At 43.2% G+C, this 13,525-nt stretch overlaps 1 protein-coding gene and 1 pseudogene across 1 annotated transcript in view; one reads left to right on the top strand and one right to left on the bottom strand.

Annotated features, from left to right (window-relative positions):
• IMPA2 (inositol monophosphatase 2) overlaps positions 1–13,525 on the top strand; it is a 55,394-nt gene that overhangs the window by 18,118 nt on the left and 23,751 nt on the right. The window contains exon 2 of the mRNA XM_024580418.4: positions 7,121–7,254. Within this exon, the coding sequence (XP_024436186.1) occupies positions 7,121–7,254 (134 nt within the window). The remainder of the gene's footprint in view (positions 1–7,120; positions 7,255–13,525) is intronic.
• Positions 5,093–5,705, bottom strand: LOC112322829 (ubiquitin-conjugating enzyme E2 D3 pseudogene; annotated as a pseudogene).

Raw genomic sequence — 13,525 nt, 5'->3', positions numbered from 1 at the left:
GGAGTGCAAACAGTACCCTTTTAAGAATGCGACTCAGAATTGCACATACTACATCCATTCACATCCTCTTGCACAGAACTTGGTCACACCTACCTGCACAAAAGGCAGAGAGGTACAAACTGTTGAGATGGCTCTGCACCTTCCTAAACTTGGGACTTATGTTGCTAAAAGGAAGAAGGGAGACTGGCTATTTGGGGTCAAATTGCCTGCTCTAAGGCCAACTCTGAAAAGCCATTGCATGCCACTTTCACTGAGTTAATCCTTTGACTTTATCCTTGGAGTAACAGGGAGCCTTGAAGTGCTTTATGCTGGGAAGAACCATGATTAAGATCAGAGTTTTAGCAAACTCTTCTGGCTATGATGTGGAGAATGGACTTGAGTGCTATAAAACAGATTTGGGCTGGCTCCAAGAGGTAGGACTAGCAGGTGGAGGCTAGAGGATGGCAGACTTCAAACACGATAGGACTTTTTAACAGGACAACCAGAAAAAACCACAGTGAAAGGAAACAAAAAGACCAAGATGGTATTATTCATACAAACACAAGTAGTCCTGTTGGATAAAAGGATACAAATCTATTCAAGCAGTCTGATGTGTATTTTATTCATGATTCAAAGAATTTTGTGCACTTATTCTGTGCCAGGTACAATTCTAGATGCTAGGGGTGTGGCAGGGAACAAAAGAGCGAACTCTGCTCTCCCTGAGCTCCCGTGCCAGTGGGGAGAGTCATTTTATCAACCATGAAACAAACACGATGATTTTGGATAGCAAGGAATTCCAGACAGAGGAACCAGAAAACACAGAGTCACTGGGACAGAACGAATTTGGTTGTGATGGGCCCGAAAACCAGAGTGGCAGAAGGAGAGCAAGCATGCAGGTGGCCTCTGGGAGGTGAGATTGGCAGGTGGTGAGGGCCTCATGTTCTGAGGATCTGAGGCTTTGTTCTAAGATCAATGGGAAGCCATTCGGTAGTTCTAGCATTAAAATGATATAAGCTGTTGTATGTTTAAAAATCCTCAATCTAGGGACTTCCGGCCAAGATGGAGGCATAGGTAGACACACTGTGCCTCCTCACACAACCAAAAGAAGGACAACAACAAAAACAACCAGAACTGACAGAAAATCGAACTGTATAGAACTCCAACAACCAAGGAGTTAAAGAAGAAACATTCATCCGGACCGGTAGGAAGGGCAGAGATGGGCAGCCAGGCAGAGAGGACTTGCAGCAAAGTGGCGGCTGGCAGACCCAGCAAGGTTGCGGATTGCGGACTGGGCAGTCACACAGTTGCACGCAGATAAATCAGGAGGAACAACTGGGGAGCAAGACAGGCCGAGCAACCTAGAGTTCTAGCACAGAGAAACAAAGTCTCAAAGCCTCTGACTGAAAACACCTGTGGGGGTAGAGGTGGCAGTGGGAGAAAAGCCAACTCTCATAGGAGAGCTCATTGGAGAGACAAGCAGGGTCCTAGAACATACACAAGCCCACCCACCCAGGAATCAGCACCAGAAGGGCCCAATTTAATTGTGGGTGGCTGGGGAATTGACTGAAATCCAGCAGAGAGCAGAGCCAGCGGCATTGTTCCCTCTCGGACCCCTCCCCTACATACAGCATCACAACGCAGAAATGTGGGTTGCCCTGCCCTGGTGAACACCTAAGGCTCCTCCCCTTACTACGTAACAGGCAGTCTGAGACAAAAAAAAAAAAATGGCCCAAGTGAAAGAACAGATCAAAGCTCAAGAAAAAACACAATTAAGTGACAAAGAGATAGCCAACCTATCAGATGCACTGTTCAAAACACTGGTAATCAGGATGCTCACAGAACTGGTTGAATATGGTCGCAAATTAGATGAAAAAATGAAGGCTATGCTAAGTGAAGGGAAGGAAACTGGGACTCAAATCAACAGTGTGGACCAGAAGGAAGAAAGAAACATTCAGCCAGAACAGAATGAAGAAACAAAAATTCAAAAAAGTTAGGAGAGGCTTAGGAACCTCCAGGACATCTTTAAACTTCCAACATCTGAATCATAGGGACAACACAGAGGGAAAAGAGGAAGAGCAAAAAATTGAAAACTTATTTGAACCAATAATGAAGGAGAACTTCCCCATCGGAAAAAGGAAATAGATTTCCAGGAAGTCCAGGAAGCTCAGAGAGTCCCAAAGAAGCTGGACCCAAGGAAGCACACACCAAGGCACATCATAATTACATTAGCCAAGATTAAAGATAAGAGGTTAAGGAGAGAATCTTAGAAGCAGCAAGGGAAAAGGACACAGTTACCTACAAAGGAGTGCCCATAAGACTATCAGCTGATTTCTCAAAAGAGACCTTACAGGCAAGAAGGGGCTGGCAAGAAGTATTCCAAGCCATGAAAGGCAAGGACCTATATCCAAGATTACTCTATCCAGCAAAGCTTTCATTTAGAATGGAAGGGCAGATAAAGTGCTTCTCAGATAAGGTCAAGTTAAAGGATTTCATCGACACCAAGTCCTTATTCTATGAAATGTTAAAGGGACTTATCTAAGAAAAAGAAGATCAAAAACAGGAACAGTAAAAATGACAGCAAACTCACAGTTATTAACAACCACACCTAAACAAAAAACAAAAGCAAACTAAGCAAACAACTAAGCAGAACAGGAACAAAATCACAGAAATGGAGATGACATGAAGGTTTATCAGTGGGAGAGTAGGAGGGGGGGAGAGGGGGAAAAGGTACAGAGAATAAGTAGCATAAATGGTAGGTAGAAAATAGACAGGAGGAGGTTAAGAATAGTATAGGAAATGTAGAAGCCAAAGAAATTATTCCTGTGACCCATGGACATGAACTAAAAGGGGGGAATGTGGGTGGGAGGGGGTGTGCAGGGCAGAGGGAAATAAAGGGGGAAAATGGGATAACTATAACAGCATAATCAATACAATATATTTTTTAAAAAAAAAATAAAAATTAAAATCCAGCTTCTACATAGAAACCCCCGGGTGGAGGGTTGGAAATATGATCTTGAATTGTATGAATTCCTACTACATGTGGGATAGGGTAAGTGAAAATGAATCTTGTGTCCTGTCAGGGTGGAGGCCCCAGGACTCACGTGCGATCCCAGAACATCCCAGCCTTCTAAGAACCCTGCTCACTCAGCCTGCCCCAGTCCCTGCTATTCAAGTGTGGCTCTAGCATCAGTGTTGCTACAGAACTTTTCAGAAATGCAAATCTCAGACCTCAAAACCCACACCTATTCAACCACAAACTTCATTTCAACAAGACCCTAGGTGATTCATGCATATTAATATTCGATAAGCTCTGATGGCATGTCCTCTGTTTAGAGTGTATTTCTGTTTCTAACTATACGTATACATATCTATACACACAAATTATGTACAACCACCTCACAAAGCACATATAAACCATACACACATACCACATATATGCACACCACATATTCCCCCAACAAACTACATAAACCCCCACATACACACCATATACCCCCACACATACATTCTTCCCCCACCCCCACCCCCACCCCACCTCCCACATCACTGAACTGCCATACAAGATACAAGCTTACGCCAAGTGATCTATGGACTGGAAGTCTGGACTAGCTCAAAATTTAGGGGTTCCTAGAGGACAGGGCAGGTTCTATATGAGCTAGATTTGGCAGTTTGGTATTTATAAACAAGGAACCAATGGAGGTTTAATTGGTGGTAAGTAAACCTATGCAAATTGGTGTTTTAAGGAGATGAACCTGACAGCAATGAGCAGGATGTTGTAAATAGAAGGGACAGGAAGGCCTCTGGGGGCTGGCACAGAAGTATGAATGGGACTGTCTTTGGTTAATGTGTGACTGCTATGTGCTTTGTCTTTTTTTCCCCCACACCAAAACAGTACTCTATTTTGTAAATGTAAACCTGTTACTATTCCCATGTTATGGTTTTTCAGCTGTCAAGTGTACAAGGTGAAGAAAAAATTTAGTTAGACAGGGGTCGCATCTGGAAAATAAATTTCCTAAACTCCATATACATGTTCCAAACTGCTGGGCCCCAAGTCCATCTAGGAACTCCAGGGTTGCCAGTCTCATGTGCAGCATACTAAAGCTACACTACCCGCACAGTTTCTTAATGTTGTATAAATCGTCAATGTGTCAACCTGTAACAGCGTGGGCACTTTTAACTGAACATGGAAAAATATTCAGTTTTTTGAACTTTATGTCATCATTTGATATTAAATAATGAAGCAAATCTCAACAGTACATACAAAAAGTTTTGTATTTACAGAAGATCGTTTCCCATACTGATTAACCCAGGTAGCTGACTCATTGGTTTATGCAGCTTTATTGAAGAAAACTAAATCAGTTACTAGCAGAGCTATTAGTTGATCACTAATTCATTGATAATCTGTGTCTTTTATTCAGTGCTCTACTAAACAGTGTATTGGAAGATTGATTAACTAGTAGCTCCAAGTCTCCTAACAATTTAAATGAAAATTATAAAATGTTTGAGACCCTATTTTGGAATACAGAGGGTGTTTGACTTCCAATTTCCATTCTCTTTGGAACAAGAACAGGTTATTCCTTTATTGACATTCATAAAATACATCACATTTTCTGTTCTGCTGATGCTATAAATTCAATACCAATTCTCCAGCCACATCAGTTATGAGCATAAAGTATTTCATGTAACCTCAGATCTCCAACAGTGGAAGGCTTAAACAAGAATGGATGCTGCTAGAACAATGCTGCTTCCTTTGATGCCACAACTGAGCATCCATCTCCCTCCCCCTGAGGGGACTTCTTCAGCGTGTCAAGGCAGTGAGGAATGGTTTCGGTCTCATAACCAAGTCAGAGTGAAGACACTGGCCACATAATACACATGTTCCATTGTTTAAAAATTCTGAATCTTGGGCAACTGTTCTCTTGTAACTACAGTTTCTAAAAGCAGTTACTGTCCAAAGCTGGAAGAACTTAAGTCTTCTCAGATGAGCATGTGAATGAATGGAGGGAGGTAAACAAGAAATAAAATTTAAAAAGATGATGTGTGAGAAGGGAGTAGCAGGATAAGAAAATAAAAACAAACAGCAATTTAAAGTTTATTCCAGCTATAATGCAGGTTATTCCGACTGAAGGTAGCAACACATGGCATACTTACTCTGAGTCCATTGCCGAGATGTTCTGTTGTACATATCTCTGTCTGGTTTATAGATCCGCGCAGTCTCTGGCACTAGGGGGTCATCTAGGTTTGGATCACATGGCAGTGAACAAGTGGATAAAAGGACTTTAGAAACAGTTAAAGAGGCGACTACTGTGATCTTAGAATATTGAGACAAATACTGCCATTACTGTTAGTATTTGGATGATAAATTCTTGTAAATGCAACCTTAGGTGATTTGAAGGAGTAGTCTGTAGGAAAATGAATTGTCAAAAAGAATACACTGCCTCAATGTGGGCTGTTGTTAGGTCTCATAATTGTGGCTTGCCAATGATACACTAAAAAAAGGAAAACTTACTGTCCCCAACTGGACCTGCAGAACATTGTGCTGGAGGGTCATGGGCCAAATCACTAAGTTCCTTATCAATCCGTTTCAGCACTGTAGTCAGAGCTTTGCCTCTGGCCCCTCCCTATCTCAGTGTGTGCTCAAACATCTGGCCAAAACTCTTGATTATCCCCGGGGCAGGGAAGGTTGTCTCTTCCTCACACACTGGCTGTGCCAGACACAGGCGCATGCATGACATAGCCACAGCTGTCTGCCTGTGCAAAATACATTATACTCCACGTTTTCTATGATTTGGATCTGTTACCTTTGCAACTACGATGGGAAAAACCCACACAAAACCTGTCTAGGCTCAGTATTTGGGCCAGTAGTAGGACAGGAGACTACTGTGAGAAATAAAAGAGAAGGAACTGCTCGATATCTAGAAGGTTCTCCTGCTTAACCTTTAAAATTCCATGTGAGCATTTCCTGCTATCTGCAAACTGGGTGAATCTCTCCCTGCCCTCCTCTTCAGCTTCGTTAGTACACAATGCAGGCTGGACAAGAAAAAATTACTCAGGAAATGCTTATCTAAAGTAGGAGAATAAGTGTCACAAGGGACAAAAGATGTCAAGTCTGGGAAGCTGAGTGATTGTGGCGCTTTGGAAAGAAATGCAAGATATTGGGGTAGTGTCCAGTTTTGGAAGAAAGGTCTAATGTCGTCTTTAGGTATTCTAACTTTGTCATGGTAAGAAGTAACAGAAATTACAAGAAAGGCCTGAGCTGGGATAGGGGTGATTTTGATTTTACAAACTAGAATGGACCTCTTTGAAGCATCCTATGACTGATTGATTAACCACTCTACCTGCCCTCCTGTCCCGCCCTGTTTGGTTTCCAGGTGTTCCTGGAACCAGATTAGGCTGGGCGGGAGGTACTAGAGGTCAGGTGCCCTCCATTCCTGGGCCCTATATTTAGCCACAGTAGATTTAAACAGGATGTGCTGGCAGCCAGCACATCTGCAGAGCTTGCCTGTGAGCTCAACCCTGAGGGCTCAGGGAGGCCACTGGCACCAAAGCTAGTTTCTGTGTGAGTACTCGTGGATGGTCAATAATGCCTTTACCCAGAGCAGCAGGGAAATGACATCTTCATGATCTTCAAGCACATTTTAGCTTTCCCAGGCTTCTCAGTCTGAACAGTTGTAATCTGGATGTAAGAGCATATTCCATTTCACGTGAAAGAATCAGGGAAAATAAGTTTTACACTGAACTCTCATAAATTCAAATTAAGGGGACCCTATGCATCAAAGGTACGTTACATCATCTTACAGTGGATGAAGGTTCATGTTCTTCACAAACATTGTTTTTCTTTTTCTTCAAAGAAAAACTGTTTCACAGGTAGATCAAATAACTTCAACAAGTGGGTCTGTCATTCTTATAAAAAGAATATCAGGTAATTAAGGCTCACTAGAGACCCAAACAATGGCTTAAGTGTAACATTAAGCCCTGAAAGCCTGTCGGTGATGGTAGAAGTGAGTCATCTACAGGCCCACACCCACTGCTTCTCCCTAGTGCTCTCCAAAGTCAGAGCTGGCTCCACGGGAGGGGAGACTTTCTTTGAGATGAGAGGATGCTTGTCAGTTTAACCTACCCTCCTGGACTTTTATTCCAGATCATCAGAAAAGCCCTTTCTGAGGAAAAACATGTCTCAACAAAAACATCAGCTGCAGATCTTGTGACAGAAACAGATCACCTTGTGGAAGATTTAATTATTTCTGAGCTGCAGAAGAGGTTTCCTTCACACAGGTAGGTGTATTCCTTGGGAAAAACAACCCAAGCACATGGTGCCACATTCATAAAGAAAACCAGGGTCTAACTTGGGGAGGCTGTTTGGTTGTTCGATGGGGACAGACTTCAACAGGGAAGCCTCACCGTATGCCCCCTGATATTTTTGATTGCATGGTACACAAACCGATCCTCATTTTCATTCTTTTTACTACTATCTTGATAACCCTCATGTCACTGCATTACCTTGCAAATACTGGAAGGCTTCACTTTCCACAACCCATGCTCAGGGAAGAGCTCTGCTCCCCTCTGCCACTTAGCATATTTCTGGAGGGAGCTAGAGTGGTAATGTTCCCTGGCAGCCCATGTCTGCTCAGTGGTGCCACACAGATATTCTGAAGATATGACCCTGCATGTCACCGTCAGCTGTGTGGGCCCAGGCCCACCTCCTGATGATGTGCCCCTGTTGGTGTGCAGCGATGCAGTCTCCTCTGCAGGCCACAGCAAGCAGCAGGGAGGGCTACTCTTCACCCCTAAGTCTTTATGAGGACCCCACCCTCTTCTCTAGAGAAGTTCTTAACATTTTTGAAGTCATTGTGTGGAGAATCCAGTGCAAATTATAAATCTTTTCCTCAGAAAAATTCAAATATTTACACAGCATTTGGCATCTAAGGAAGCCATAGGTCCCAGAAGACAATTCTTCTTGACCTCTGAGGGGCTTCTCGGTCCCTCCGTCACCCCCGGAGTTCTGCAGGACAGACTTTTGAAACCACTGTCTTGGGTGCAAGGGGTCTCTTTCCTTTCTTGTGGGGAATTGCTGAAACTAGAATAGCAGGTATTGGATTCTGCTATTCTGGATATAGATCACTGCCGTGGTCAGATTCCACATTCTGATGTACTTATGCGGCAGAAATGTCTAAGGCCATCTCCCTCAGCAGCCATTGAGTGGAGGGTAGGCACAATAGACTTTTTTTTTTCCCTCTGAATGATTAATTGAAGAAAAGGACAAGGTGGTGTTCAACGTACTTCCCTTTTCTCCTGCTGTTTCCTTCTAACTAGTTAGGTTATCTCAGGGTCATCACCTCTCCCTTTAGAATTCTCTCTGCCAGTGGGTTGTATTTATTTTCTTTTGTTGATAGCCTTTGTGTTTGAGTGTCTCCTATTTCGTATTTCCTTATGCTGTGTGAAGTCAGGATCTCTGACATCCACTATGATTTTTTTTTTTATTGATTGATCTTAGACAGATAGAGAAAGGGAGAGAGAAACAGAGAGGAACATCGATTTGCTCTTCCACTTATTTATGCATTCATTGGTTGCTTCTTGTATGTGCCCTGACCAGAGATCAAATCCACAACCTGGTATATCGGGACAACATTCTAACCAACTGAGCTGCCCAGCCGGGGCTATTAAAAGTTTTATAAGCTCTAAAATGTTTATATTTTTTTGACTTTTTAAAGTCTTAATTAAATGGCAATGTCAAAAGAATCATGTAGTTTACTTTTATTCTTTGAGAGAAAAAAAACTATGGCAACCAGCCCACTGTTTCTGTTTGAGGAACTATTTTGGTTCTTAAGATTTCAGTGGGATTGGTGCAGTTGGGTATGACAGAAATGAGGGCTAGGTCGGCCATGTGGGGTCTTGGTAAAGAGCTTGAGGTCACTGCAGACTAGGTATAAAGGCATTATCGGGGCTCTGGCAGTTTTCAATCCGATTATAGTACTTGACAAACCAAAATCTGAAATTACACACCCTGTTGAATGTGTTGGCAGCAGTTGCTAGTGGTTTGGATTCACCATTGTGTCAAGATGGGGTGTGGATTCCATTTTCACAAGGTAAATTTAAATATTGCTGTGTAGTACAGAATAAAGGTCAGAGTATTTTATGGGTGAATGCAGCTTCTCCCACCTCCACTTGGCAGCCTCACAGTCACCAGGGGACCATTGGGGTCCAAAGCTCCTTTGGAAAGCCATCTACCCAGAGCAGTATACCTCACCTAGGGTGTTCAACAGGCTCATCTGGGAGCATCTCCAACTGGTTAATTCCAAGCCTCCGTTTCTGAAAAGCCCTGAGGGGTGCAAATACACACACCTGACCAGAAATCAGTGATTTAGGGAAGCAGTTCCCAAACTGCAGTCCACAAGCTCATACCACCCAGGCATGAGAGCAGAGATGCGCTGGCCTGTGGTCAGCCCCTGGCTCTTTACTACCATTTTCTTCTCTGCTCTGAGGGCAGTACTGGGACATGGCTGAAGGCTAGATGTTGCTGTTCCTATTCTCTGCTTAGTTTGCCTAGAAAATTAAAATTAAATGGAATAATTTTTCAACATAGCTATGGTCAAGTTTGTTTTTTGCCAATGACTAAGATTTAAAAGGAAAGTACCAGAAATGTTGGCGTTTAATTATGTTTTAGATCATAGACAAATTTATGATGGGAAAAATTGTGTTCATGTCATAAAATAAAATAGTATGTTGTAATTTTTCTGTATTCACAGCATTTCAATATATCCCTTAAACAATATGTTTGTAGAAGTTTGCGTATCATCCTTTCTTAGGAAGGACTTTTCATTCTAAATTTATGTCCTTCCTCATTTCTAATCTTTCATGAAAGAATACTAAAGATAGATTCCAACTGTTTTGTTTTAACTACCTGATGTAGGCTCCCTGGTTTATTATTTTATTTTACTCATTCATGCAATCCAAAGTCTGGGTTTCTGATCTGAACAACAGGCATAGACTGAATTAAACATTAGTAAGGTTTAAACTTGCTTCTGCCCCAGCTTTGGCAATCGCCCTGCTTCCTAGGGTCTCAAACTCCTCACCTGGGAACCAGAGACCCACCAAGGTCAGCCCTGCAGTTCCTGCACCAATGCTGACAAATGGTGGTAATGCCAGCAAGGAAACCAGTAGGTAGGTCAAGATTGAGAATTCCACAATCTCCATCCAGAGCTTGTTTTGCAGCTTTGAAAATATCTGGTAGCATCACTGAAAACCTTATGTATATATGCCTGTCCATGTCCCTTTTGTCTGGGTTGACCCAGGCAAAGGACAGCAGCTTGAGCTGCTCAGTATCGACAGCTGCCTGCTCTGTCCTGGTCTGAGCCGCCCTTGGCGGGACTGGGCCTGTCCATCATGGTGACTCCTGTGCCCTGCAGTATGCCCAGCACAGTTCTGGAGTTGGAGAAAATATGTTCCCAGCCACTGCCAGCTAGGCACTTGCTTTCCTTCATGGCCCCACTGTGTTTTACACTGGGTACACATGTCCAGGGCAGCAGAGCTGCTGAGGTGTTGGGGGCGGGGAGGGCTACAGCCTGAGAAGATGAGGCTGAGGATCATTGACTCCCTAGTGGCCTGACCTTGTCACAAAGGAAGTAACCAGGAAGGAAAGCCTCAGATGCACTTGGTCATTAGTCACAAGTATTTATTTAAATTATACAGCAGAATATGTCATTCTAATTTGTTACCAAACTTCGAACCATATCCCATTTGTTATTTTCTTCTTATACATTAGATAGACTAATGAAGTGGCCCTTGAGCTCCTCAAATTCAGTCACATGCATTGTTTCTTTTTATTTGTGTTGCAGATTTTATGTAGATGTTCCAGTGCTCTTCTTAAGGTCTCGCTTTTTCTTTTCTCACTTCCATTTGTCCAAGTTGATGTCCCCACCCCCTCTGTGGAGAGCTGAAAAATGTTGTTCTCTCCTACTCCAAGGTATTAGCTTCCCACACAAGGACAGTCAGGTTTAAGTGAATAAAACCTCTACATCCCTCCCCACTTACCAATGAGGCATTTTTAGTGCCTCAAAAGTGGACACAGTCCACACCCTTGTTAGCTTCTAGGAGGCCCAGCCCCAGAATGCCACCCACAGGCACAGAGCAGGTAGGGAGGTGACTGACACACCTTTCATCGCCTTTCACTTGGGCAACTGGGTAAAGAGAACTCTTGGGCATGAAAAAACAATGGCTAAAAAAGTTCAGGGCTCAGTAAGGGCATTTTGAGTTATTGCTGTCAGAAATGCAGTGCAGGGCAAAAGCTGTGTTAACAGGAGCATTATGGATGCTGCTGCAAAGAAGGTTCCTGCTGAACCCCAGAGACGGCATTCCAAGTGTTTTGCTAATAAACTAACAGACCCTTTGGCCCTATGTGTCTCAGGAAGCCCTGTTGGTGTGCCGGATAAATGGCCTTTGTGCTGTCGACCATGCTCTCTGATGCTCACATTAGATCAGTCTCACAAGAGGCTCTTCTTTCCTCCTCCCAGGAAACCCCAGCAATTTCCCCTCTACCTTTTATAGGTATCAGCTTCCCACTAAAATCACATTTAATTTCAAAAAAGAAAAAAATTCCACAGTCCTCCTTAGTTTTCTGGGAACTGATCTTTGCATGTAAGTCATTTCCGTTCCTATATTGACCTTTGTAATGTCTTCTTACTGCTTTATTGAACTTATGCCCAATTTCAGCTTTGGTACTTGGTCAAAGTGTTTTTAGGGTGTGGACCCTTTTCTTTAAGAATGTATTCATAATTCCAGCCAAGATGGAGGTGTAAGCAGACACACTGTGCCTCCTCACACAACCAGAGGAAGTCCAACAACCAAAGAGATAAAGAAGAAACATTCATTCAGACCAGTAGGAGGGGTGGAGACAGGCAGCCGGGGCAGAGAGGACTCGCGGCAAGGCAGTGGCTGGCAGACCCAGCGAGATGGCAAATGGTACAGCGGGGTGGGCAAAGCTGCAGCTGGCCAGTGAGGCAGCAGCTGGTGGACCCAGTGACAGACCCCGCAACCCAGAGTTCCAGCATGGGGAAATAAAGCCTCAAACCACTGAGTGAAAACACCTGTGGGGGTTGAGGGAGCAGCAGGAGAAACTCCCAGCCTCACAGGAGAGTTCATTGGAGAGACCCATAAGGGCCTAGAACATACACAAACCCACCCACTCAGGAAGCATCACCAGAAGGGCACAATTTGATTGTGGGTAGCAAAGGCAGTGACTGAAAACCAGCAAAGAGTGGAGCAAGTGCCATTGCTCCCCCTTGGCCCCTCCCCCACATACTGCATCACAGCACAGCCACCAGTGTAACCCTGCCCTGGTGAACACTTAAGGCTCCGCCCCTTTATGTAACAGGTGCACCAAGACAAAAAAATGGCCCAAATGAAAGAACAGATGAAAGCTCCAGAAAAAATACAACTAAGTGATGAAGACATAGCCAACCTATCAGATGCACAGTTCAAAACACTAGGAATCAGGAAGCTCTCAGAATTGGTTGAATCTGGTCACAAATTAGATGAAGAAATGAAGGCTATGCTAAGAGAAACAAAGGAAAATGTACAGGGCACCAATACTGATGGGAAGGAAACTGTAACTCAGATCAACAGTGTGGACCAGAAGGAAGAAAGAAACATCCAATCTGAAAAGAATGAAGAAACAAGAATTCAAAAAAACGAGGAGAGGCTTAGGAACCTCCAGGACATCTTTAAACATTCCAACATCCGAATTATAGGAGTGCCAGAAGGAGAAGAGGAAGAGCAACAATTTGAAAACTTATTTGAACAAATAATGAAGGAGAACTTCCCCAATCTGGCAAAGGAAATAGACTCTCTGAGCTTTCAGGAAGTCCAGAAAGCTCAGAGAGTCCCAAAGAAGCTGGACCCAAGGAGGAACACACCAAGGCACATTATAATTACATTACCCAAGATTAAAGATAAGGAGAGAATCTTAGAAGCATCAAGAGAAAAGGAGACAGTTACTTACAAAGGAGTTCCCATAAGACTGTCAGCTGATTTCTCAAAATAAACCTTGCAGGCAAGAAGGGGCTGGAAAGAAGTATTCAAAGTCATGAAAGGCAAGGACCTACATCCAAGATTACTGTATCCAGCAAAGCTATCATTTAGAATGGAAGGGCAGATAAAGTGCTTCTCAGATAAGGTCGAGTTAAAGGAGTTCATCATCACCAAGCCCTTATTCTATGATATGTTAAAGGGACTTATCTAAGAAAAAGAAGATAAAAAATATGAACAGTAAAATGACAGCAAACTTACAGTTATTACCAACCACACCTAAAACAAAAACAAAAGCAAACTAAGCAAACAACTAGAACAGGAACAGAACCACAGAAATGGAGATCTAATGGAGGGTTTTCAACAGGGAAGTGGGAGGAGGAGAGAGGCGGGGAAAGGTACAGAGAGTAAGTTGCATAAATGGTAGGTATAAAATAGACAGGGAGAGGGTAAGAATAGTGTAGGAAATGTAGAAGCCGAAGAACTTATATGTATGACCCATGGACATGAACTATAGGGGGGG

Source organism: Desmodus rotundus, chromosome 10 (genome assembly GCF_022682495.2).
Source record: "Desmodus rotundus isolate HL8 chromosome 10, HLdesRot8A.1, whole genome shotgun sequence".
NCBI classification, from domain to species: domain Eukaryota; kingdom Metazoa; phylum Chordata; class Mammalia; order Chiroptera; family Phyllostomidae; genus Desmodus; species Desmodus rotundus.
Note: the sequence above shows the minus strand (reverse complement) of the source record. Positions and strands in the feature narration are given on the sequence as shown.